This window comes from Lithobates pipiens, unplaced genomic scaffold, assembly GCF_037356315.1.
Source record: "Lithobates pipiens isolate NorthernLeopardFrog02 unplaced genomic scaffold, aLitPip1_a1.2 Scaffold_13, whole genome shotgun sequence".
In the NCBI taxonomy this organism is placed as follows: domain Eukaryota; kingdom Metazoa; phylum Chordata; class Amphibia; order Anura; family Ranidae; genus Lithobates; species Lithobates pipiens.
The window spans coordinates 146036100-146060276 of NW_027507718.1; the positions used below are offsets into that span (position 1 = coordinate 146036100).

Below are 24177 nucleotides of genomic sequence, written 5' to 3' on the forward strand. Positions count from 1 at the left end.
CACTTGCGACACGACCATTTCGTGCCTCTGTCATGGCAATCATACTTCATTTCACTGTCACTTACAGCGCTCCGACTCGAATCCAGGAGCATCCGTGATGCATCGATTCGGTTCGGTGTGCCCCAGAGGGAACGGCCACATTTCACTTTCTCCACAGGTTGCCTTATTGTACGGTCACAAATTCAGCACTTATTTACGCTCCCGCATTGGACACAGGTCATCCCATCCTTTACGCAAATGATACGTCGGATTGGGACAGCAAAAAAAAAAAAAAAAAAAAAGGAAAATGATGAACAAATGGTGGTGATAATGAAAGGAATTACGACGAAACTGTCTACTCACCGGTGCACCTCGCTCGTATTAGCCAAACCGTTTGCGTCACTCTTCAGTTTACTTGTTAGGCTCCTCACCAGTTTGTCATCTGTTATTTCTCTCTCCAGGTCAGTCAAGTTCAGTAGGTCCACCCTGCTCCAGCTTTGACGTTATCTTCCCAGGTAAAAAAAAAAAAAAAAAAAAGAGAGAGAGAGGGGAAGGCGTAAAAATGCAACAGCAACCATGCTGGCATACATATATATATATATATATATATATATATATATATATATATATATATATATATATAAGGCTCGTGACAATATATATATATATGTATACGCGTTCGCTCCCGCCTTGGCACTCAGCAACAGGTGGATTCACTTGGTAAAATAGAGAAACAGTCTTGACTTATGTCACCCTCTATAGGTTCCGGTCGTCCATCCTTCGTCCCCAGAGAGATAGGACATCACTCCTAGGGCACGATTCACCTGGAGCCATGTCCCAAGTCGGCAGCGAAGACCTTACCGCCCCCTTGTCTCCTCGCCCGCCTTCAGTGAGCGACAGCATACAGTCCTACAGGGGTTGGACTATCCCCAGGCTGACGGCAGAGCTGAGACGCAAGGGCATTCCCTTCCCTGCTACCGCTAGGAAGGCAGAGCTTTTCAGGCTCCTCTCTACCCCGCCAGCTACAGCCGGGCCCAGTACCCCACCTCAGGCTTCTCTCCAGTCAATCTCAGCGGCTATTTCTCAACTACACTCAATGGTGTCGTCCTTAAACAACACGGTCACGGACGTCCAGACCAGAGTGACGCTTCTAGAGGCTCACCCAGCCACAGCCGCCCCTGTTCCAGTTACAGTCCCGCTACCACTGTTGACAGGTAACGCAGGGACATGTCCTGTTGTCCACCCAGCACATCTGGTGCCGGCCGGCATAAGGAAGGACATCTTGGACGGCAAGGATATCAACCTTGCCTCCCTGCTTATCTCAGTCCACGACCTTGCTGAGAACAAGGCCTACACATGGGGAGAAGTCTCCGTAGTCCTCAAAAGCCAAGGATCCCAGGCTGAACCTCAAACTTTCCATCCCAGAGTTTGCCCTAGCCTTTGGGATGCTTAGAGGCGTCATTTGTTCAGCATCCCCCGCCAGAAGGAAAGAGCTGGACTTGTACCTCCACACAGTGGTGGACCTAGGTTACAAATACGGAGGCTTCGCCTTCCAAGATTACCATCGTTCCTTTTCCGCCAAAGTAGCCGCTAAACTGGCACAGTTCCAATCACCCACGGACTGGACCTGATGGACACCGAATTGTTCTGCCGGCATTTTGCCGGCCTTCGTTCACCTCTGTGTGCCATCTGCCAGTCCTCCACCCATACTGCCCCCTGGTGCGCCAACGTCACGGCTAGCCGCCTGGTAGAGTTCCCCTCCACCTCCGGCACAGGCCAAGGCCCATCAGGCCCTACACCGAAAACTCAAGTGGACAAGTTTGGCCGTTCGGTCCGAACCATGGGGGGGGGGGGGGCGGCCATTTGCAATAATTACAACTATGGCTCATGTAATTTTAGCCAGTGCCATTGCACGTCTGTCATATGTCACAGAGCGCACCCCAGAAATCTGTGTGAGGTTAAAGCTCGCAAGGGCTCATGACTGAGCCGCATAGACGTCCTATGCCTGGGCTTCTACCTCACCATGCACCCCACTCCTTCACTAGCCACTTTCCTCATCGGTGGCTTCACTACCGGCTTCCATACCGGCCTCATCTCCCTGCCCCACACAACCTACGAGTGCGGAAACCTCCGCTCAGCAGCTTCCGACGAGCAGGCCATTGATCAGTTGCTGCAAACCGAGGTGGAACGAGGCTTCGTCATGGGCCCCTTCACACAGCCCCCCTTCAATATGTGGAGAGTTAGCCCTATTGGGCTTGTCAAGGGCAAGTTTTCAAATAAAAATCGTTTGGTGTACGACCTGTCTGCGCCTCGTTCTTCCCACATTCCCAGCCTAAATTCCCTGATTCCTTCAGAAGAATTTTCATTAAAACACGCCTCCGTGGACATGGCGATCCAGGCCATCCTTGAAGTAGGCACAGGTGCGTGGCTGTCCAAAGCCGACATATCCGATGCCTTCAAGCTGTTGCCTATTCACCCATCCCTCTGGTGCTGGCACGGCATTAAATGGAGAGATCAATATTATTTTGCCACTAAATTAACATTTGGCTCCAAGAGCAGCCCCTGGCTGTTCGACACGTTCGCACAGTCTCTTGCTTGCTTCGGCACAAGGCCTGTTGTCAGCAAGTTATCCATTACCTGGATGACTTTCTATTGATTGAACAGCCGGGCATACCTCCAAGGGACCTTGGTAAGTTAAGGACCGTCTTTGGGAATCTCAACGTCCCCATCGCCGAACATAAGGTTGACGGGCCTGCACAATTTATCACCTTCCTCGGAGTCAATCTTGACACCAGCGCCATGCAGGCCAGCCTGCCCTTCGACAAACTGACCCGCATCAGGGCAGTCCTCCACGAATTCACCTGCACCAGGGGATGTACAAAGAGGCAGCTACAGGCGCTACTAGGCATGCTGAACTTTGCCATGCAAATTATTCCACAAGGTCGCTCCTTTATCTCGCGCCTGTTGGTCTGCCTTTCTCAGGCACAAGACCCGGATCAAGTCCTTAGCCTGGATGTCGCAGCTATAGCAGACTTATCAATGTGGGACGAGTTCCTGTCCTCCTGGAATGGTATCTCCCTGTTCATCCCGTCCATCTCACCTCTCTCACCACAGGTAGTAACAGATGCCGCAGCCTCCACAGGATTTGCGGTTATTTTTGGCCACCATTGGTTCGCCGGACCCTGGCCTTCTCAAATACTCTTGATCCCTGGGTTTAGTCAGTCTTCATCCCTTTTCGAGCTTTACCCCATTGTAGCAGCCGCCCAGCTCTGGGGTCATACCTGGACAGGACAAACCGTAGGTTTTACCACCGATAACCAGGCCACGGCCAAAATTATCAACAAAGGCAAGTCTAAGTCTCTCTCCGTGATGTCCTTCCTTCGCAGGCTGGTGCAGCTGTCTCTGCGACATCAGTTTAATGTATACTGCACGTTTATCCCTGGAAAGCACAACATTGCCGCTGACGCACTGTCCCGTTTTAATTTCCTGTCCTTTCTCCGGCAGGTTCCCGGAGCAGATACGGTGTCAGCTCCTATCCCACACTGGTCTCAGTTGTCCCTGGACTAGAGCCGCATCTACATGGAGCCACTCGGCTCATCAACCAATCACTCGCAGACAACACTTTGAAAGCCTACCAGGTAGCCTGGAAAGCGTTCAATACATTTCTGGTTGCCTCCTCAGTAGGCACCCCAACTGATGCCAGGCATATACTAGCCTTCACCTCGTACTGCCATAGTCAACTGGCCTTGTCCTTCAACACCATCCGGTTATACTTAGCTGGCATACAGCACTACCTCTCATTACAGGATCCTACCAAACCGTCCATCTTCTCATCTCACGCTATCCGAGCCGTCCTGTGCGGCATTCAGAAACAGCAACCACCACACAAGGTCAAGCGGCTCCCCATCACCAGTTCCATCTTCAGGGACATGTCCACCATGCTTATCAGCTACCCCTTCGGTGTTCTCCCCAGTGTGGTCATACAGGCGGCCATTTATCTAGCCTACTACGGCTTTCTACGACCCAGCGAATTCACCCATAACAACACACACAGTCCAGTCCTTCGCAGACGTCATCTGATCCGTCACCAGGACCACTTCATTCTCCACCTCTCGGTTACCAAGACTCAGCAAGCAGGCACCGGCGTAGATATCCACCTCTACAAAACCAACAACGCCTGGTGCCCGGTCGCTGTACTTTCACAGTTGCTCTCTCTTCTACCCGAGCTCCCGGACTCTTGTCCTCTGTTGCCCTTCCCGGTCAAACCATTAACGAACCACCAGTTCATCAAGCATGTAATGGTTCTTCTCCGCAATTTGCTCCTCAATCCCGGTGAGTACTCCGGTCATTCCTTCCGCATCGGAGCAGCTTCATCTGCATCCCGGCACGGGGTCCCGGACCACGTCATCAAAAGATTGGGCAGGTGGAAATCGGCCTGCTTCGCTCGATACATCCCTAACCCACAGGTAGAAATGTCTCGGGCATTCACCCAACTGGCTCAGTAAAGATAAAGCTGAAAACAATAAAACTCTCTTACCCCTACCTAAGTGTTTTTGCCCCCTTATTTTAGTATACCGTCCATTAGACCAGGGCACACTTTCAGGTCCATTTCATATAGGGTATCTTATGATAGACTTGTATTGCTCAGATACGTATCGGACATAGGGCTTCGGCCATAAGTAAGAAGGCCAGTATGGTGGCCTGAATTTATGGGAGGAGCCCGGGGGGTATTTAACCAGCCCACTCGCCTGTGGTCTTTGTCGGTTTCCTGTGCGCAATACCCACCCTCCCATCCCCTTTTTTAGGGCATTTCTCAAAACATTTCTCTTCAAACTCATTTATTTCTAATCACTGGGTATGCCCCCTTATTTTGGTATACCGTCCATTAGACCAGGGCACACTTTCAGGTCCATTTCATATAGGGTATCTTATGATAGACTTGTATTGCTCAGATACGTATCGGACATAGGGCTTCGGCCATAAATATAAATAAATATATATATATATATATATATATATATATATATATATATATATATCACACACACACACACACACACACACACACACACGCGCGCACACAGACACAGGGCAGCAAGAGGTTAAAGTCCACAAAACGGGCAAAGATTTTTCCATGTTTTAGATTGTGGAAATGATTCTTGATGGGACTGTGAAAGGATGTAGATGTGATCTATGGTTTGGCATTAACCCTGTTTGACTTCTGTTCAGGACATTATACTGTGTTGGTAAGTTGAGTCAACCCAATGCGACCCCTTGTGGTCCTTTTATGTATTTGGTGCTGCCTTTCAGGGGTGACTATACTACCTCATAGCCTTCCATTTTAAAGAGGGACCAAGCACAATGTTTTGAATTCACTCCCACCAATTTAAAAAGTCACGTCACCTGACCTCATGAAATGGCTGGTCTGAATGGCAAAAGAAAGTTTGTGCCAGGTTCAATGATGGATACTTGCTAGCCACAGACAAATCTGCTGTAGAGTAGAGGGTTAGAAGAAAGTCATTTCTACAGAGAGACTCTTGAGTCCAATGAAAAAAATACAAACTTAAGCAGTAAGGCAGCTCCTGGGAAAAAGTAATGCAGTCCAGCCCACTAGGCCTCAGATTTAGAATCAAATTATCTGTTCTAAGGTTTATTTTTGCTATAGGGGAAAAAAGCAATAGAAGAGATAAAACTGGGGTTTATAAAATGTACCTGGCTTTTGAAGAAAAAAATAAAAAATTGCAAAAATTCTCACCCGAGACTTTTCCTCTAGTCGTGTCATCATCACTATAGTGGCAGACCGCTGCTCCCATACCATCCGCCAGAAGTCTCCAAAGGTGTCTGGTAGAGGACCTTGTGTAGCTATGTATGCATTTTGTTTTCGGTATCCATCAATATAGTTCGCATTGACGTAGTCACTGCCAAGAATTCCTGCAAAAAACAACATCCATTTATTGCTAGAGGACAAAAGCAGGATTGGATAAAATAACTGGCAGCTGGATTTTAAAGAATACAATCAACTTTCACTATATGAACTACAGGGTTATGATTTTACAAGACAATCAGTATTATTTAACCAGGCAAAATGCAACAACTTTGTAAGGTACAGTCATCAATTACAGTATAGTAAACCAATGTACTGTCTTTTTAAACAAACCCAATCCTCTTGTGTCTGAGGCAATGGGATTTTTTTTCATTTCAAATAGGTTTTGTATTTCCATACAAGTCTATGCAAAACCTGCCTAAACAGGTCCAATGTAGGTCAGAAAACGTCCAACACCTTAGATGTGTCTTAAACCAATGCAACTGGTACAAGCCCAACGTCCATTGATACAGATGGTTGACCATGGTTACATACTATAAATAGTCAGGTTGGAAAAAAACAAAACAAAAAAAGAAAAACACACAAGTCCACCCAGTTCAAGCAACAGCAAAAAAACAAAATAATAAATGGAAAACCTGCACATACAGAATCCTATAGCCATAGTAGATCCAAGGCTAGGCAAAACCTATAAAGCATGGTCCAATTTGCTCCAGCAGAAGAAAAATAAATTCTTTCCTGATTCTCCAGAAGGCAATCAGATCAATCCCTGGTGTTATTACATATACATGTTAACAGCCAGTTATATTTTGTATATTTAGGAAATAATCCAGCCACTAGTTCTCGTGGAAGCCTATTTTCACAGCTCTTATTGTAACAAAACATTTCCATATGCGGAGGTTAAATCTCTTTTCCTCCAGACAGAGTGCCCCCTTCTCTTCTGTGATGACCTTAAAGTGGAGATCTACCCTAAAGTGGAATGTCCACTCATCGGATTCCTCCCCCTTTCAGGGGGGAGGGGGTGCAGATACCTGTATAATCTAGGTATCTGCACCCACTTCCAGGAATAGCTAGCCACAGATGCCTGCCCCCCCCCCCCCCACTGTTTTCTGGGAAACACACAGTTCCCAGAACACAACGGGGACCAATGAGGATGTGCAGTGCGCTCGCACATGTGCAGTAGGGAACCGGGCAGTGAAGCCGCAACACTTCACTTCCTGATTCCCTGACAGGAATTGCTTGTCATCTGCTGCCCACATCGGGGGCACCCTGGACAGGTACGTGCCTATTAAAAGTCAGCAGCTGCAGTATTTTTAGCTGCTGACTTTTAATAATTTTTTTAAGGTGACCCTCCTCTTTAAAGCGTAAATCAGTATTCTTTTCAACTTTCTATCTAATAAATCTTCTGCCCTTGTTGTTTTAACTTTAGATAGTAAAATATTTTTTTTTCTGCCAGTAAATACCTTATACAGCCCACTTCCTGTTTGTCTGGTAAAAAAATGCCTAGGCTTAACACATCACGCACAGCTCTCACTCTTGTGAGTTTGCCAGGATGGGAGGGGGGATGAGTTATAAGAGTGCCAATGAGAGCTACAGGGCTGCAGAGCTGGAGGTCTCTGTGTGTCTGTGTAAATCCAGGAAGTGAACAGACAACAGCTTCAGCTGCCCATAGTTAAAATGGTTGCAGCCGGACTCAGTGAAGGGAGATTTCTGCAGCATATTTGGCAAGTACAGAATCACAGTATATATAAAATAATATGCAAAGTGGTTGGGGGGGGGGGGAGCTTCAGAATGCAAAGCTGTTTTAATACATTATGTGAGCAGACTGCAGTTCCTCTTTAGCATGAATAACTCTACACCAAGTTACCGTAACTATAAGGACCACTTACAGTATGTATGTGTACATGGTGATCATATGCCCTTTTAACCACTTTAGGTCCACCCTATAGCAGTTTTACTGCTACAGGATGGCACCTGTATGCCAGGCACAATATACACAATATATATTATATACACACACACAGAAAAATAAATATAAAATTGTGATCCGACACTTCTGGGTAGGAGGCACGCATGCGCACCGCCAGCGGCTCGCTTCCACTGTGATTACACACAAGAGAAACAGATTGGTGGGTGCAGGGTACCCGCTGTCCTCTGCCACCTGCCAATCATCAGGCAGAGGGATAGAACTGGTGGCACAGTGGTGTAGTGGTTAGCACTCTCACCTAGCAGTAAAAAGGGTCGCTGGTTCAAATCCCAACCACGACACTACCTGCCTGGAGTTTGCATGTTCTCCCTGTGCCTGTGTGGGTTTACTCTGGTTTCCTCCCACACTCCAAAGACATGCTGGTTGGTTAATTGGCTTCTGTCCAAAATTGGCCCTAGTATATGAATGGGGAAGTTGGATTGTGGGCTCTTTAAGGGTAAGGACCAATGTGAGTGTAAAATGTACAGGGATAGGGACAATTGTAGACACTTACTCAGGTTGAACTGGATGGACTGGTGTCTTTATTCAATCTTACTAACTATGTAATTACGCTCTGCCTATGTAAAAAAGACAGACTGTCGTTCTGACAGGAAGGAAGGGATGAAGTTTGTGTATCTAATTCTTCCCCTGGTAAAAGCACCTCACACAGCACAGTAAAACACTGGCTATGCACACAGTTAGCCTTTTGATTGCCCCTGGTGTTAACCCCTTCCCAGTCAGTGTCATTAGTACAGTGCATATTTTTATTAGTGTCACTGAAATGATATTTGATTTAAAAAAAAAAAAATATTGGATAGGTTATAGCATATATATTTTGGGTACAACGCTGCATGACCGTGCAATTGTCAGTTAAAATAACGCATACAATAACGCAGTGCCGTATCGCAAAAATGGGCTGATCTTGAAGGGGGCAAAATCTTCCAGACATGAAGTGATTAATCGTCATTTCTCAGGAGAGAATAAATTCAGTTCAGTCAATCTTTCCTCATAGCTTAGCTCCTCCATGCCTCTCATCAGTTTGGTTGCCCTTCTCTGCACAGAATGCAGTGAGTATGAAGGTTTTTTTTTTTTATAAATCTAACAGAACACCCAGATCCTTCTCAAGCACTGACTCTACCAGTTGTACTCCTCCTTAAATGTATGATGCCTACAGGTGCCTAACTTTATACTTATTACTTTACTTTATTTGACAATAGACAAAGAATCTTGGATAGTTTTCCTCCCAAACTATATGGTAGTAAGAGCTGCTGGATCCACTCTGTAGTGTTTTAAGTCCGTATGATGTAATGATGTAATGACCAACTAGCCAGAGACAGTCCGTGCCGCCCAAGAAGAAGACATTGGGGTTTATTTACGAAATGCAAATCCACTTTGCACTGCAAGTGCATTTGAAAGTGCAGTCGCTCTAAATCTAAAGGGTAGATCTGAAATGAGTGGAAGCTCTGCTGATTTTATCATCCAATCATGTGCAAGCTAAAATGCTGTTTTTTATTTTCCTTGCATATCACCCTTGGATCTACAGCGACTTTACTTCCAAGTGCACCTGCAGTGCAAAGTGGATTTTCCTTTAGTAAAAAACCCTCATTGTCCTGGTTGAGTGAGCTCTAACCACCTCCGGATCCTTCCCGGCCACTCTATATGCCCAGTAAATAGTTTTTACTATCCAGGCCAAGATGCCGAGGCCTCTTTCCTTTAAAATTTTACGGTAGGTATGATGAAAAGACAGATGTCAGAACTTCTGAATATAGAAGTAAATATATTGCAAAATTTGTAATATATTTAGGACGTTGGCACACTCAAACCTAGCTGTATCCACAACGCCATCTTGTGGTGATACATTTAAAATTTTAATTTGCACATAGAAGTAGCCTGGAGATAGGCTTTGAACACTTTTGGAATGTCCAACTCGTGCAGATCAGCAGCTGATTCCGCTGGGAAGGCTGGTAGCACCCATTCACTGGAGAGATTAAATATTGAAGCTGCTTTTGGAACAAAATAATACAATGGTCTCAGCACAACCCTGTCTGGGAAGATCATGGAATAAGGTTCGGCTGCCCCAATTCTTGGAGTTCCGACACCCTTCCCCCTGGCTATTAGGAAAGCCATTTTTAAGGTGATATACCATAATGAACAGTCTTCTGTCGGAGCACAAGGAGGGTTTGCTAGAAAAATGAGGACTACTACCAGGACCCATTGAGGGAACCTATTTCTTTTGGGAGGGTGTAGTCTAGGTACTACTCTCATAAAGTGCTCCACCAGCAGGTTTGCTGCCCATTTCTTTTGGGTAAAAGCCGAGAAATTTGTACCTTAAGCAAACTTAGGCAGAGCCCCAAATCCAATCTGGATTGTAGGAAAGACAGCATTTGAGATACATTTGGGCCACTAGGGTCAAACTGACATCCAGTTGCAAAGGTCGTGAACCTATTCCATATTCTGGAGTAGATGGTATTGGTTGACCCTTTTTTGTAACTCAGGATGTCCTCCAGAGGTTATTAGAACTTTACAAACTCTTGTAACCCCTGCCTTTCAATAAGGCTGCTAAGGCCAGTCGTGATGGTTGTGGATGTAGGATATCTCCTTGCAACAGGAGAGGAGTCATCCGGAGAGTGATCGGTGGGCACACACTGAGATCCATTGCCAGAAGAACCATGGTCTGCGAGGCTAGTAAGGCAATACTGTGATGACTCAAATTCTTTGTCAACAATCTCCTCAGGAATTTCAGGATTAAAGAAATTGGAGGGAAGGCATAGGCCAGTTTCACAACCCAAGGATGCATCAAGGCATCCGTGCCCTCCACTAGTGGATGAGGGTAGCGTGAGAGGAACCGGCATACCTTGCGGTAGGTTGATGAGGCAAAAAGATCCAGTTGCGGACACCCCCACTCGTGGATGATCTATTTGAACACTTTGGTGTGAAGGGACCATTCATTGGGATCCTCGTATTGTCTGGATAGGCGATCTGTTTCCAATTTCTGGCAGCCTGGAAGATATGTGACAATCACAGCAGAATCGCATCTCATTTGGGGTGCCCTGAAAGGATAAAGGCACCTAATGCGTGTTGTGCAGCGATTGCCACACAATTTAAAATCAGGATGTATGGTGTGTGATAGTTTTTCTCCAGGTTCCAGAAGCTCCCATTCCAGTGCAGCTTTTACTGGCTTAATGAATGGTGGTATCATTGCAAAATCAAAGCCTGAACCTTATGCTGTGTACACACGACCGGACTTTGCCAGCAAAGTTCAGATGGAACTAATCCGTCTGAAAATTCGACTGTATGTGGGCTTCAATTGTATCTTTTCTGTCGAAAAATTTTACAGACTTTAGAAATAGAACATGTTTCAAAACCATTTCCTATCGAGAAAACTGCTCGTCTGTATGCAGGTCCGACAGACCAACAGCGATGCAAGGGCAGCTATTGGCTACTGGCTATTGAACTTCCTTTTTCTAGTCACGTCATACGTCATTGCGTTAAACGATTGGAGTTTTGAGTGATCGTGTGTAGGCAAGTCTTAGATGACAGGAAAATTCTGCCAGGGAGTCACAAACTACTTTCTTGAGCAAGGTTGACACCTGCTGACTCTCGTACTCCTAGTCTCTGGCAAGCTGCCTGAAGCAGTTGCTGCAAAGTAGCTTTCCTGGCATATGGTCATTTCCACATGACCAACATTTGCCTTTTTGGCGCTGAGCTGTGTGCTTTCTCTTAAAGCGGAAGTAAACCCATCCATAAAACAGTTTCCTTTCCAGGGCATGCCCGAAATGTAACACTCCCATTGGTTGTGCTCTCAATCAAACTGTTAAACCATCCAATGGCTGGTGTCATGACCGATCACATGTGCAGCATCATGGTAGTTTTATATTAAACAGAGGCAACTTCCTTGGCTAAAAACGATAGGGGGGTTTACTTACACTTTAAGTGTACATTTGCGCCCTTTGTACAGGGGTCTGCCAGAACTGGAGGAGTCACTTTCCTCCCTGGAAAATCCTAATGATCCAGAGTGTCTCTGGATCGTGGAGTGTAGCGCTCAGTCAGACTTTTATAGAACTAAACAGGTCCTGTGGGTGGATATAGGGGCAGAGCTATATCATACGTATCCTGCCATGTAGGCATCAGAAAAACAACATTTCTTCATCAGTTTAGGCCAATATGTATTCTTCTACATATTTTTGGTTAAAAAAAAAAAAAAAAAAAAAAATCGCAATAAGCGCATTTTGATTGGTTTAAACATAAGTTATAGTGTCTACAAAATAGGGAATAGATTTATGCCATTTTTAAAAAAAAAATTTAAATACATTTTTACTAGTAATGGCAGTGATTTGCATTTTTTTGTGGGATTGCGACATTGCGGGGACAGATTGGACACTTGACACTTTTTTGGGACCACTTACTTTTATAAATAGCCACTTATTACTGTATAAATGTCACTGGCAGGAGTGGGGTTAACACTAGGTGGCCATCAAGGGGTTAAGTGTTCCCAAGGGGGGTGTTTCTAACTGTGGGGTAGTGTACTGACAGGAAATAGAGAGCAATCGCTGTTCCTGATTAATAGGAACAGTAGATCTCTCTACTTCCCTGACAGAACAGGGGAAGTACAGTTTAAAGCGGAGTTTGACCCAAAAGTGGAACTTCCGCTCATTTGTCTCCTCCCCCCTCTGGTGCCACATTTGGCACCTTTCGGGGGGTGGGGCAGGTTAGGAGCTGATACCTGTGACCTTTGACAGGTACCCTGTCCCCACTTCCGGGAGACCAGGCCGCAGCAAATTACTTCCGCAGCTCCTCCTTCCCCTGCCACTGGGCCAGGAGAGAGCTCATTGGTGCCTCATGCATGCACAGTAGGGACCCGGTGTGGAGCCGTAATGCTTCACTGCATGGTTCCCTCACCGGCAATGGCGGTGGCAGCACCCGACAGCTGATGTAATGAAACAGCTGCGGTGCCAACATTGCTGGACTCCAGAACAGGCAAGTACCCTATTAAAAGTCAGCAGCTATAGTATTTGTAGCTGCTGGCTTTTCATTTTTGCAGGCATAGGCGGATCTCCGCTTTAAGATCTGGTAGAGCAATCCGCAGTCCTCCAGGAGCCTAACAAACACAAGCTCTTCTGGGAAGCAGCACTAAATTTGTCCTTTACAAAGGATCAATGGTTACAGGCGTGTATATTTGCTCATAAATGTGCTATTAGCACTCGACTACAAGAAACATCTTTCACACTTTTAACGAATTGGTATAATACGCCAATTCAACTGCATACCTGGTTCCCTACGGTTCCGGACTTATGCTGGCACTGTAACCAAGCTAAGGGCACATTACAACACTTATGGTGGGAATGTGACCTAATTCAACCTTTTTTGGACTCAAGTAACTAGCATTATAAAACAAATAACCGATACAAAGATCCCACTGGACGCAAAGTGCTGTTTATTACACATTACTAACCTTTCGATGAAAAATGATAAAAAAATCGCTGACGAGATTCTTATTTACAGCCGCAAAGGCGGTCATACCTAGATATTGGAGAGATACTGCTACTCCCTCAATCAAGGAATGGCTGGGAGAGGTACATCATCTCCACAAAATGGAAGAGGTTAGGGCTATAGCACACGAAAGCATAGACAAGTACACTGATACCTGGCAACCTTGGATCATCTTTAAATACTCTACTACATACGCCTCCCTGACACAAACATGATGAGCGAGTGTCTCTGAGTACCTGACCCAGCAATGTCCTCTCTTTCTTTCTAGACAACTGCATCCTCTATTTTTCCTTTTCATGGTGCCGGCCTTTAGAAAGGCTGATACTTCTTTTCTATCTTCTTTTCGCCACTTCTGGCTCTATGATCGCAATTAGCATGGTGTAACTTGTTCTGTATACTGTTAAAAATGAAAATATGCCTAATAAGGCTTTTGTAATGCTTTAATGTTTGTGTTTAGGTTTTGATTGTTACAATATGAACGGTAGTGTGCCTTAAAGGGGTTGTAAAGGTAAATGTTTTTTCACCTTAATGCATTCTATGTATTAAGGTGAAAAAACATCTGACAGTGCCTGCACCCCCAGCCCCCCCGTTTTACTTACCACACCCCTCGAAAGTCCTGCGCTCGTCCCCCTGATGTCCTTTCCACCGTTCAGCCTGGCCGTTGATTGGTTGGAGTGGATGGATGGAAAGCAGCGCAGCCATTGGCTTGCGCTGCTGTCAATCACATCCACTGACGCGGAGCCGGCTGTATAACGGGAGCGCGTCCGTAGATGCTTCTCACCATGCGAGGGAACTCGCATGAACGTGAGAAGCACCTGCGGGAAGAAGCAGAGACAGCCGCCGAGGGACCCCAGAAGAGTAGGTTCGGGGCCACTCTGTGCAAAACGAGCTGCACAGTGGAGGTAAGTTTAACATGTTTGTTATTTAAAAAAAAAAAAAAATTCACTTTACAATCCCTTTAACCCTTTTACAAGGGAATTTTTTATAGACGTGATTACTAGTTCAATAGGCTCTCTGTTGATCCACTCGAGCACTACATTGATGTCTGACTATGGAAAGTTAGCTGACAGTCGCTGATCGGCCACCACTGAAACCAAGATATCTAACAATGCGAGTCTGTAACTACTGTTGCTGAAATGTTATCCAATCAGGTAGTTTCATCTGCAATTAATGTGTTTTGTAGCTTGATTTTTCTTTAATAAACTTTAAATGTTTAAAAAAAAGATCTGGTAGAGCAAGACCCCCTCAGCGTTTGGATCTGCAGAGAACTGCCCTAGATAGGGGAGGTGGAGATTGCTTCCAAACATACTTTCCTATAATGGATTGAAGTAGAGTAAAATATCTGGTCGGGACACCAAAGGGAATCATTTGAAACAAAAAAAAGCAACCATGACAGCATGTTCATCTTGATGACATTTATTCTACCAAACCAAGTGTGTGAAAGCGGGTTCCAGTGGTTCAGGTAATGCCTGATGGGTTAAGGGGCATGACGTTTGCCTGAAAAAGTCCAGAGAGAGATGGGGTAAGTGAAATCCCAAGATATTATAGAGAGGACACTTGCCATGCGAAGGGGAACAATGTTTTCAAAGCCTGCGCTTCTATATGTGGTACACTAAGGTTAAGGATGTCAAACTTAGTGAGATTCATTTTAAAATTCGGTATCTTACCAAAAGCATCAAAATCAAGCATCAAACTCGGTAAACTGATCCTAGGCTGTCTCACATAGAAAAGAATATCCTCAGCATATTTATGTTACCTTTATTCTACTACTAGTGGTTGTAAACCCTTACAAACCACTTTGACCTACAGGTAAGCCTAGATTAAGGCTTACCTGTAGGTCCAAGAAATATCTCCTAAACCTATACGGTTTAGGAGATATTTACCTGAATACAGCCACCGCTGTCTACGGCGCATGCGCCATAGACAGCGACGCGCAGGCGCACTGGATAAGCAACAGATTGGGGCGATATGCCGCGAGTGTCGGCTCCCGTGCGTGACGTCATCGCTGCTCCGGCGAATCACAGCGCCGGAGCAGCGAGACCCACCAAGAAGATGGTTGCTCAGGACTACAGGGGACAGCGGTGACTTCGCTGGCTCCTGTGTCAGGTAAGTGACACATAATGGACTACTATGCATCGCTATGCATTTACTATGCATAAACCCATCAGGGTTTACTTCCTCTTTAATGTTATCCTGTCTGATAATAGAAAGGAAGGGTTCCAGGGAAAGGGCAAATAAGAGGGGAGATAGAGAGCAGCTCTGTTATGTACAATTATGCAAAGTAAATTAATCACTATGAGATCGATCATCCAAGGGTCTAAGTGGGCTAAAACCACTAGAAGACAGTCCCAGTCCACCCTGTTAAATGCTTTTTCAGCATCAGCAGAGAGTAACAGGGTGCGCTGGGAGATATGTCAGGTATGAGCAATCAACATTAGCTTCCCTGACAGAAATAAACCCTGTCTAAGCTGGAGAAACCCATTTCGGTAGTATGGGTAGTAACTGGTTTGCTAGTACTTTTGCGTACATTTTGGCATTAATGTTCAATAAGAAAATGGGCCTATAGATTCCAGCGCATATGGGATCCTTATCTGGTTTAGGAATAATAGTGATGTGTGCATAAAGGATTTCAGGTTTAAACTTTCCATCACCTGAGACATAATTACCATATGATGTTAAGTGAGGGAGTAAGTCAGCTTGCAAAAAGTTTTTTTTATAATATTTAGCTGTTTAGCCATCTGGGCCAAGTGTCTTACCAAAGACTAAAGATTCCACGGCTGTATGCAGTTCGTCTTCTGTATTTTAGCTTCCAATTGTTTCAGAGTGTAAATGGGGAGTTTGGGAAGTCCAGCCCTGGATAAAAAGTCAGCTATACAGGCCTGGTGGGCATCAGGAGTTGGTACTGGGTATTTTTTGAACAGTGTACAAGCTCTGATAAAAATGTCTAAATACTCAAGAAATATCCATAGACATATGGACCTTTTAGAAATACAAAGGGATAATATTTTGGGATGGAGTGCGCAAGCTAGCAGCAATTGTCAGTTAAAGTAACACAGAGCTGTATCGCAAAAAATGGCCTGGTGATGAAGGGGGGAAACCTAAGAACCCCCTGATCATGTCAGTTAGATCCCCCCCATCACCCCTAGCCTCAAGGAGCCCTCTAATACTGAGATTATACAATCTAGAAAATTGCAACAGGAGAAATAATGCTATGTGGTGTTCCATGGCTAGTCTGTGCACTTGGGTCTGGGGGTCAGAGATTGCTGTGTGGTGATGGTCAAACTGTTGCTCTGCAGCATGTAAGCCAGCTCAGATCTCATGGAAGACACCTTCTTGATGGAGCGCTACAAGGTATGCAGCATGGAGGCAAGCTCAGTTTTGGTAGGGAGACCACTCAACAGTGCAGCCACATCTGTGTCTCCGAGAGCCCCAAGAGCGGAAGCAGTCTGATCCACATGAGGAAGCAGGGTAGCTATGCCTCGAGCCCGCTCGGTGTGAAGGAGAGATCCTGGTGCCACGTGGGGAAGTTGCCGGGTCTCCGGCCTCCTTAAAAACGTCCATGGCTGGGGCCAAGTAGTGTTCGATGGAATCGGAATGGCGTGACTTGGTAGTCATCTGGGTTTCTTCCCCCGTGTTGTAGTAGGATTGTCAGGTGTAAGGTAGCAGTGAGAGTCGAGTAAAAGCAGGATCCCAGACAGAGGTCTCTCTAGATGTAACTCACCAGCGCCACACGTAAAGCAGGCCCCTCTGGCAGAAGATATATTAGGCAGCAAGTAAAATGTTGTCTATGAAGTTGATGTGTTGAAAGCAGAAAAAAAATGTGCACTGCAATTCGTTGTTTATGAGGCTACGCAGCTGCAGACTGGTCAGGCTACCATGCTGACCATGTGTCCACAGCCAGGCACCAGGATGTAGTATGGGAAGAAGGTAAGCAGGCAGAGGCAGTGTGATGCTTTGGACAATCTTCTGCTGGGAAACCTTGGTCCTGCCATTGATGTGATTATTATTTTGACATGTACCAGCTACTTAAAGTGGAGATGACTTCAGGCTGGCCCATTTTGCAGGTATAGCTATGTAAAACATTAAAAATAAGGGCCTAAGTGGGAACTTTATACTTATGTGTCAATCCTGCAACGTTTTGTAAAATTATTAAAATGAAAAAAAAAAAAAGAAAGAAATGGCCTATATTGTGTAAAATCTAGTAATACAGTGCCTCACCCTGCTCTGCACATGCTCAGTTGCTCTCCAGTTTTAGGCACTGCTGCATTTGTAGCGGCCGATCTGCTGACAGCCTTAAAGTGGAATTAAGCCCTCCTATCCTTTTCAGCCAAGGAAGCTGCTTCTGTTTAATCTGTAGTTGCCATGGTGCAGCACATGTGATCAGTTATGACACCAGCCATTTGATAGCTTGATGGTTTGTTTGAGAGCACAAGCAAATGTGACATTTAGCAATCCCAGTATTCTAGGAACTGAAACTGTTAAATCCATGGGTTTAGTTCCGCTATGATTTAATGCTGTTCAGGGTCTCTGGGCTTCAGGAAAATGGCAACCTCCAGAAAGAAGAAACAGGAGCAATCCTGGAAGCAGTTTACAGCACAAAATTTTGTTAGCATAATGATTAATGTGGAATGTATGTTCGCTGCTAAACAACTTTATTTTTTATCAAGTTGTTATGTGTAAAGTTCCACTTTAGATATTGTTGCTGACCAAGTTTACTCCTTTTTGTAAGTGGTATTCCCTAATGGCAGTGGCCTCTTTCAGCAGGATAATGCACCCTGCCACACTGCAAAAATTATTTAAGAATGGTTTGAACAACAAAATTTTTTTGATTTTGTAAATTTTGTAACAATACATGGCATAGAGCCGGTCACAGCAACAGGGCTGAACCCCAGCCAACACAGAAAGTAGATTGAACACAGAGTTAGATGTAGAAACAAAAAAGTAGGGGAGAGGATGAGAGTGGGGGAAGAAAAAATAAATAGGTGGGGGAGATAGGGGGTGTTACCAAATTTCACACATCTTCTGCCAACAGTAAACCAAGTCCAGTAAAACCAGGTATTTCTGAATTCCTCTTCACCGGTGGAGTGCTTCCACAAGGCTTTCCATATGGTAAATCCCAGCAATCTTGGACAGCCGTGGCGCAGGGGAAGTCTCCTGTTTCTAGTGGGCTGGGATACAGGCCCTGGCTGCAATCACTACATGGATCAACATGGTTTTCTTCTAGCGTTTCCTGAGCAGGTGAGACCAGTGGTGGCCGGTCGGTCGGTTACCAGCCCCACACCTACCCCATCTATGGCACGGGTAGTGGTTCCCTCGGGACGGGTGGCGGCCTCCCCCCGTGTCTCCTAGGTATCTCAGCGGCCGTGGGTCTCCTCCCTCTTCCTCCTAGGCCAATAGGATCACTTTTCCTTTCGGCCAATCAGGAAATGGGTCTTATGACCCACTTTCCTGATTGGCCAGGAGGATAATCTTTGACAATATGGAATATTCATTCGCTGTTGTCACGCGACTGGGTGGGCTCGGGATGCAGAGAGCCCATTATTTTTTGAAGCCTATTAGAGATTCTGGCTCGAATCACGTGCTTCAAAAAAAATTATATATATAGTAGTATAGTATTGTAGTAGTATAGTAGTAGTAGTAGTATAGTATTGTTCTAATGGAATCCATCATTTGTGGTTTCAATCCCTATACCAGGCAACACACAAGGAGTTTGAGGTGTTGACTTGGCCTTCAAATCTTAATCCAATTGAGCATCTGTGAGATGTGCTGGAAAAACAGGCCCAATTTATGGAGGCCCCATCTTGAAACTTACAGGGCTTGGTGCCAGATACCACAGCATACCCTCAGTCTAGTGATATTCATGCCTCAATGGATCAGGGATATTTTGGCAGCAATAATAGGTGGGTAGTCATAAAGTTATGGCTGATCCGTGTAGTTTGCATACAGTCAATTTGAAACAGTCACATTTATGTTATAAGTTCTTCAATGCACAAAAATCCCTCCCAGTCTAAAAGCATGCCTGAGCCTTGAATCATTTTTTTTATCTTTCCAGTATGTGTTTGTTGTTTACAGCTTACATTAATTGGTATCAAACGCCACTTTATAACTCCTTAGAACATGAGAGAGACAATTAAGAAAGAAAAAATTAAAATGGGGTTATAACGAAATACCTACCCTTTAAGTCTCATAGCAAGGCAAATCAAATGAAATTTTGTTGAGCATAGTTAGTTTCTGTTTCCTGCTTGCAATTAATATGTAATTAACTTGTGGCATTATTTTCCTTACCCTATTACAAGCCAATCTATAATCCAATTATAATATCAAACACAAAAGCAATTAAAAAAAAACAAATTACAAAAAAGTATTGTAAACAAAATGAAATACTAAAATAACTCAAAAATGAACATACCGTATATACTCGAGTATAGGCCGACCCGAATATAAGCCGAGGCCCCCAATTTACCCCCAAAAAAACTGGCAAACTTATTGACTCGTGTATAAGCCGAGGGTGAGACATGCCTGTCCATCCCTGTGTGTGTGTCCGTCCATCCCTGTGTGTCCGTCCATCCCTGTGTGTCCGTCCATCCCTGTGTGTCCGTCCATCCATCCCTGTGTGTGTGTGTGTCCATCCATCCATCCATCCCTGTGTGTGTGTGTCTCCATCCATCCATCCATCCATCCCTGTGTGTGTGTGTGTCTCCATCCATCCATCCATCCATCCCTGTGTGTGTGTCTCCATCCATCCATCCATCCCTGTGTGTGTCTCCATCCGTGTGCGTGTGTGTGTGTGTGTGTGTGTGTGTGTGTGTGTGTGTGTGTGTCCAGCCTACCTTTGTCCCGAGCCTCCGTCCCGTGCCTTGCCTCCTTGCCTCCGTCCCGTGCCGTGACTTGCCTCCTTGCATCCGTCCCGTGTCGTGCCTTGCCTTGCCTTGCCTTGCCGCCGCCGTCCCGTCCCGTCCCGTGCCTTCCCTTGCCTCCGTCCCGTGCCCTCTTCGTCGGCGGCCATTGTAAAGTTCAAAAGCTGCGCCGCCGCCTTCGCCTGTGATAGGCGGAACACTGAATTTCCCAGCAGCCTGTGTTCCGCCTATCACAGACGTCGTATCATCCTCGTCCGTAGTACGAGGATGATACGATGTCCGTGATAGGCGGAACACAGGCTGCTGGGAAATTCAGTGTTCCGCCTATCACAGGCGAAGGCGGAGCCGGAGGCGCGGCTTTTGAATAGAATGGCCGCTGTCTGTCTGCTCGACACGCTGATCGAGCGGGCAGACAGCGATGACTCGAGTATAAGCCGAGGGGGGCACTTTCAGCCTCAAAAAAGAGGCTGAAAATCTCGGCTTATACTCGAGTATATACGGTACTAATGTTTCATTGCACAATTATGGGCTGGGAACCATTGTGCACATGCTAAGCATTCCCAAAACCACGGTTCACTATAATCCTAATATTTTGCTGGGCTTACTGTCTTTTTACAATAAACATTTAGGTTAAGGAGGGCTCTGAGGTATTGAGGGAACTCCTTGGTAACCATGCCATTATTATTGGGCCACTTACCTTATGTTACATAGTTAGTCTGGTTGAAAAAAAGACACAAGTCCATCTGGTTCAACTAATAAAAGAAAATTATACAATCTTATCAACACAATCCTATACCCACAGTTGATCCAGAGGAAGGCAAAAAAAAAAAAAAAAAAAAACCTCCAGCAGAATATGATCCAATTTGCTCCAGCGCAGGAAAAAATTCTTCCTGATATCCCAAGAGGCAATTGGATATTCCCTGGATTAACTACTGACTTAACTATCCAGTTATATTATGTACATTTAGGAAAGAATCCAGGCCTTTTTAAAGCATTTTACGGAGCTGGCCAGAACCAGCTCTTGAGGGAGTCTATTCCATATTTTCAAAGCTCTTACGATGAAGAAACCTTTTCCGCATTTGGAGATCAAAGCAGAGCTCCACCCAAAATGGAAGCTCTGCTTGTTCGCACCCTCTCCACCTTCACTGCCATATTTGGCACGGGGGGAGTGGCGTTACCTGGTTTTGACAGAGACCCACTCCCACTTCATGGTATGATCGCCGCACGGTGATTTATATCATGTTCGGCCCCTCCTCCTTCCCCCTGCTGCCTTCTGGGACCTGTGTGTGACCATTCAGATATCACATGTGCAGTAGGAAACCTGCTGTGAAGCCTGAAATCTTCACTGCTGGTTTCCCTTGCTTGCTATGCTGATGCCTGCACCCAAAGCCAATGGACAAATCGGCTTGGGGGTGCCAACGTCACTGAATCCCTGGACAGGTAAGTGTCTTTATATTAAAAGTTAGTAGCTACAGTATTTGTAGCTGCTGACTTTTAAAAATGTTTGTCAGGCTGGTACTCTTTTCTTCCAGACGTAAAGTGTGCCCCCCTGTCCTCTGTTATTACCAAGTACACTATGTGGACCAATAATGTATTTATACATGTAAGAAGATAAATATCCACGTTCAGTTAAATGTAGACAACTAACAGCAGCTGAACACCATAACCCAGATACTGGACACAGAAATGCAAAGAAAAAAATAAAGTGCAGCGCTTGTTCAATGAAATTTATTGAACAAGCGCTGCACTTCACTGTATTTATACATGTTGATCATATCTCCCCTTAAACTCCTCTTCAAGAGAGAATAAATTCAGTTCCTCTAATCTTTCCCCCGTAGCTGAGCTCCTCCATGCCTCTTATTAGTTTGGTTGCCCTTCTCTGCACTTTCTCCAGTTTCATGATATACTTTTTGTGAACTGGTGCCCAAAACTGAACTTTATATTCCAGATGAGGTCTTACTAATGAGTTGCTGATTGCAGGGCTCCCACGCAGCCCAGAGCCAGCGCTGACAGTTCCCCTCTCTCCTCTCCCCTACGGATGGGTCCCCCACCTAGACTCACCAGGAGTTTTATGCCTCAGAGAAGGGGGTTCGTTTAGAGCCCAGCAGCCAGAAGGGGAAAGGTCTCCACAGTTTAGAGTTCCCCTTTACACCAGAGTCCACAGCATTCCCTCTTACATCAGAGCCCCCCCTTTAAATCAGGGTTCCCCTATATATTTCAGAGTCCACAGAGATCTCCCTTACAGTGTAAGTGGAGATTCTGCAAGGGTTCTAAAGTAAGAGGGGCTCTGATGTAAGGGGGGCTCTGTGGACTCTGATGTAATGATGTAAGGGGGCGGGTCTCTTGCAATTAAATCCCTATGATTAGAAATGTTAAATAATCACAAAATATTAGCAATTTGTGATTGCTAAAATGCTGCTAAAGTGTTTGGGTTTGGCTCAAAGAAATGGTGGCAACTCTACACAAGATGTCAGGAAAGGGGTCCACCGCAGAACATGTGATAGAGTCCCGCTGCAAGACCGTAATAAAAAGGCCTCATGATGGGAGTAAAGGGTCCGGGTTCAGAGGGAAGGTGGGGGGCCCTTCATGGCCTCTGATTTACCACCTCATTTTTATTTCCACTCCTTTTTCTACTTCTTCCTTGCTTCCTTCCTTGGTGGCCATGCACTGTACAATCTAATTGTAAAATTTCCATTTAGCTTTACCATCAACTATGTAGTGCAAGGTCCTGTCTGATATGATACAAATTGAATGGCATGTTCAGGTGGGTCCTCCTATTCCATAATTCTGGCAACTCTAAAGGAAACTGTACAGAGACTGTATAATCAGATTGCATAGTGTATGGCCAGCTTTATAGAAGTACATGGGAAGAAGTGAATGGAGACACTCAGCTGTAATTCCTTTTGTGTGAACGCATCCATTTCACTTTCAGGCCCCATTCACATCTAGTGGCATCTTTTTCCCATGACACACATAGGGCAGCCCATGGATTTCAATGTCCTATATGCAACAAAGTAGTTCATGGGGCAATTTAGTGTGTTGCGGTTGGCAGAGTATTTTGCACATTTTCACACGTGTCAAAATACATCTTTGCTTCCCTGTTTTGGGTGCCGTTAACAATTAGCACGAAAAGCACGACTAGTTCATTTTAGGCATATAAAGTTGGAATTACACTATACAAACTGATTGTATAATCTCTGTACAATATTATATAGAATTGATTGAACAGACTGAACAGGACATCACTCCCGAGTTTTCAGCGTCCCTCGCTACCCAGACTGAGCTGCAAGTGCCAGAAACCACTGTCCAAGCCGCCAGCTGAACCCCAGGGACATAGATACAGAGGGACTCCCCCTGTATTTACACAGCAGGATCATCATGATCACAATGCGCTTACCTCCTATCCCTTTGTGAATAGCTGATTTCTATTGTTACATTCATTAAATGTTTTTTTTAATGCTGCACTTAGATGCGTTGTGCTTTCTCTCCCTTGCCTACTGAAGAATTTGCTTCTGGCTCCCTCACACTGTCTATAGTGCTGGCTTATGGACCACTTATGACTATGAATGACTTTAATGCCAACCATTTCAGGACTATATATATATATATATATATATATATATATATATACATACACACACACACACAGTTGTGCTCATAAGTTTACATACCCCGGCAGAATTTATGATTTCTTGGCCATTTTTCCAGAGCATATGAATGATAACAAACATTTTTCACTCATGGTTAGTGTTTGGCTGAAGCTATTTATTTTCAAGCAACTGTGTTTACTCTTTTTAAATCATAATGCGTTTCTGGACTCCTGACAGACCCTTGCATCTTTCATCCAGTGCTGCACTGAGGTTTCTGGATTCTGAGTCATGGAGAAAGCAAAAGAGTTCTCAAATGATCTGCAGGGAAAGGTAGTTGAACTGTATAAAACAGGGAAGGGATATAAAAAGATATCCAAGGAATTGAGAATGCCAATCAGCAGTGTTCAAACTCTAATCAAGAAGTGGAAAATCAGGGGTTCTGTTGAAACCAAATGGTCTGTTAGACCACCTAGC

The 24177-nt window shown here is 45.0% G+C and overlaps 1 protein-coding gene across 23 annotated transcripts in view; it reads right to left on the reverse strand.

Moving 5' to 3' along the window:
* The window catches only part of PTPRS (protein tyrosine phosphatase receptor type S), a 733740-nt gene that overhangs the window by 123383 nt on the left and 586180 nt on the right, over positions 1-24177 (reverse strand). For all 23 annotated transcript variants that reach the window (XM_077475694.1, XM_077475692.1, XM_077475693.1 and 20 more), the window contains one exon: positions 5735-5910. In XM_077475694.1, coding sequence (XP_077331820.1) covers positions 5735-5910 — 176 coding nt within the window. The remainder of the gene's footprint in view (positions 1-5734; positions 5911-24177) is intronic.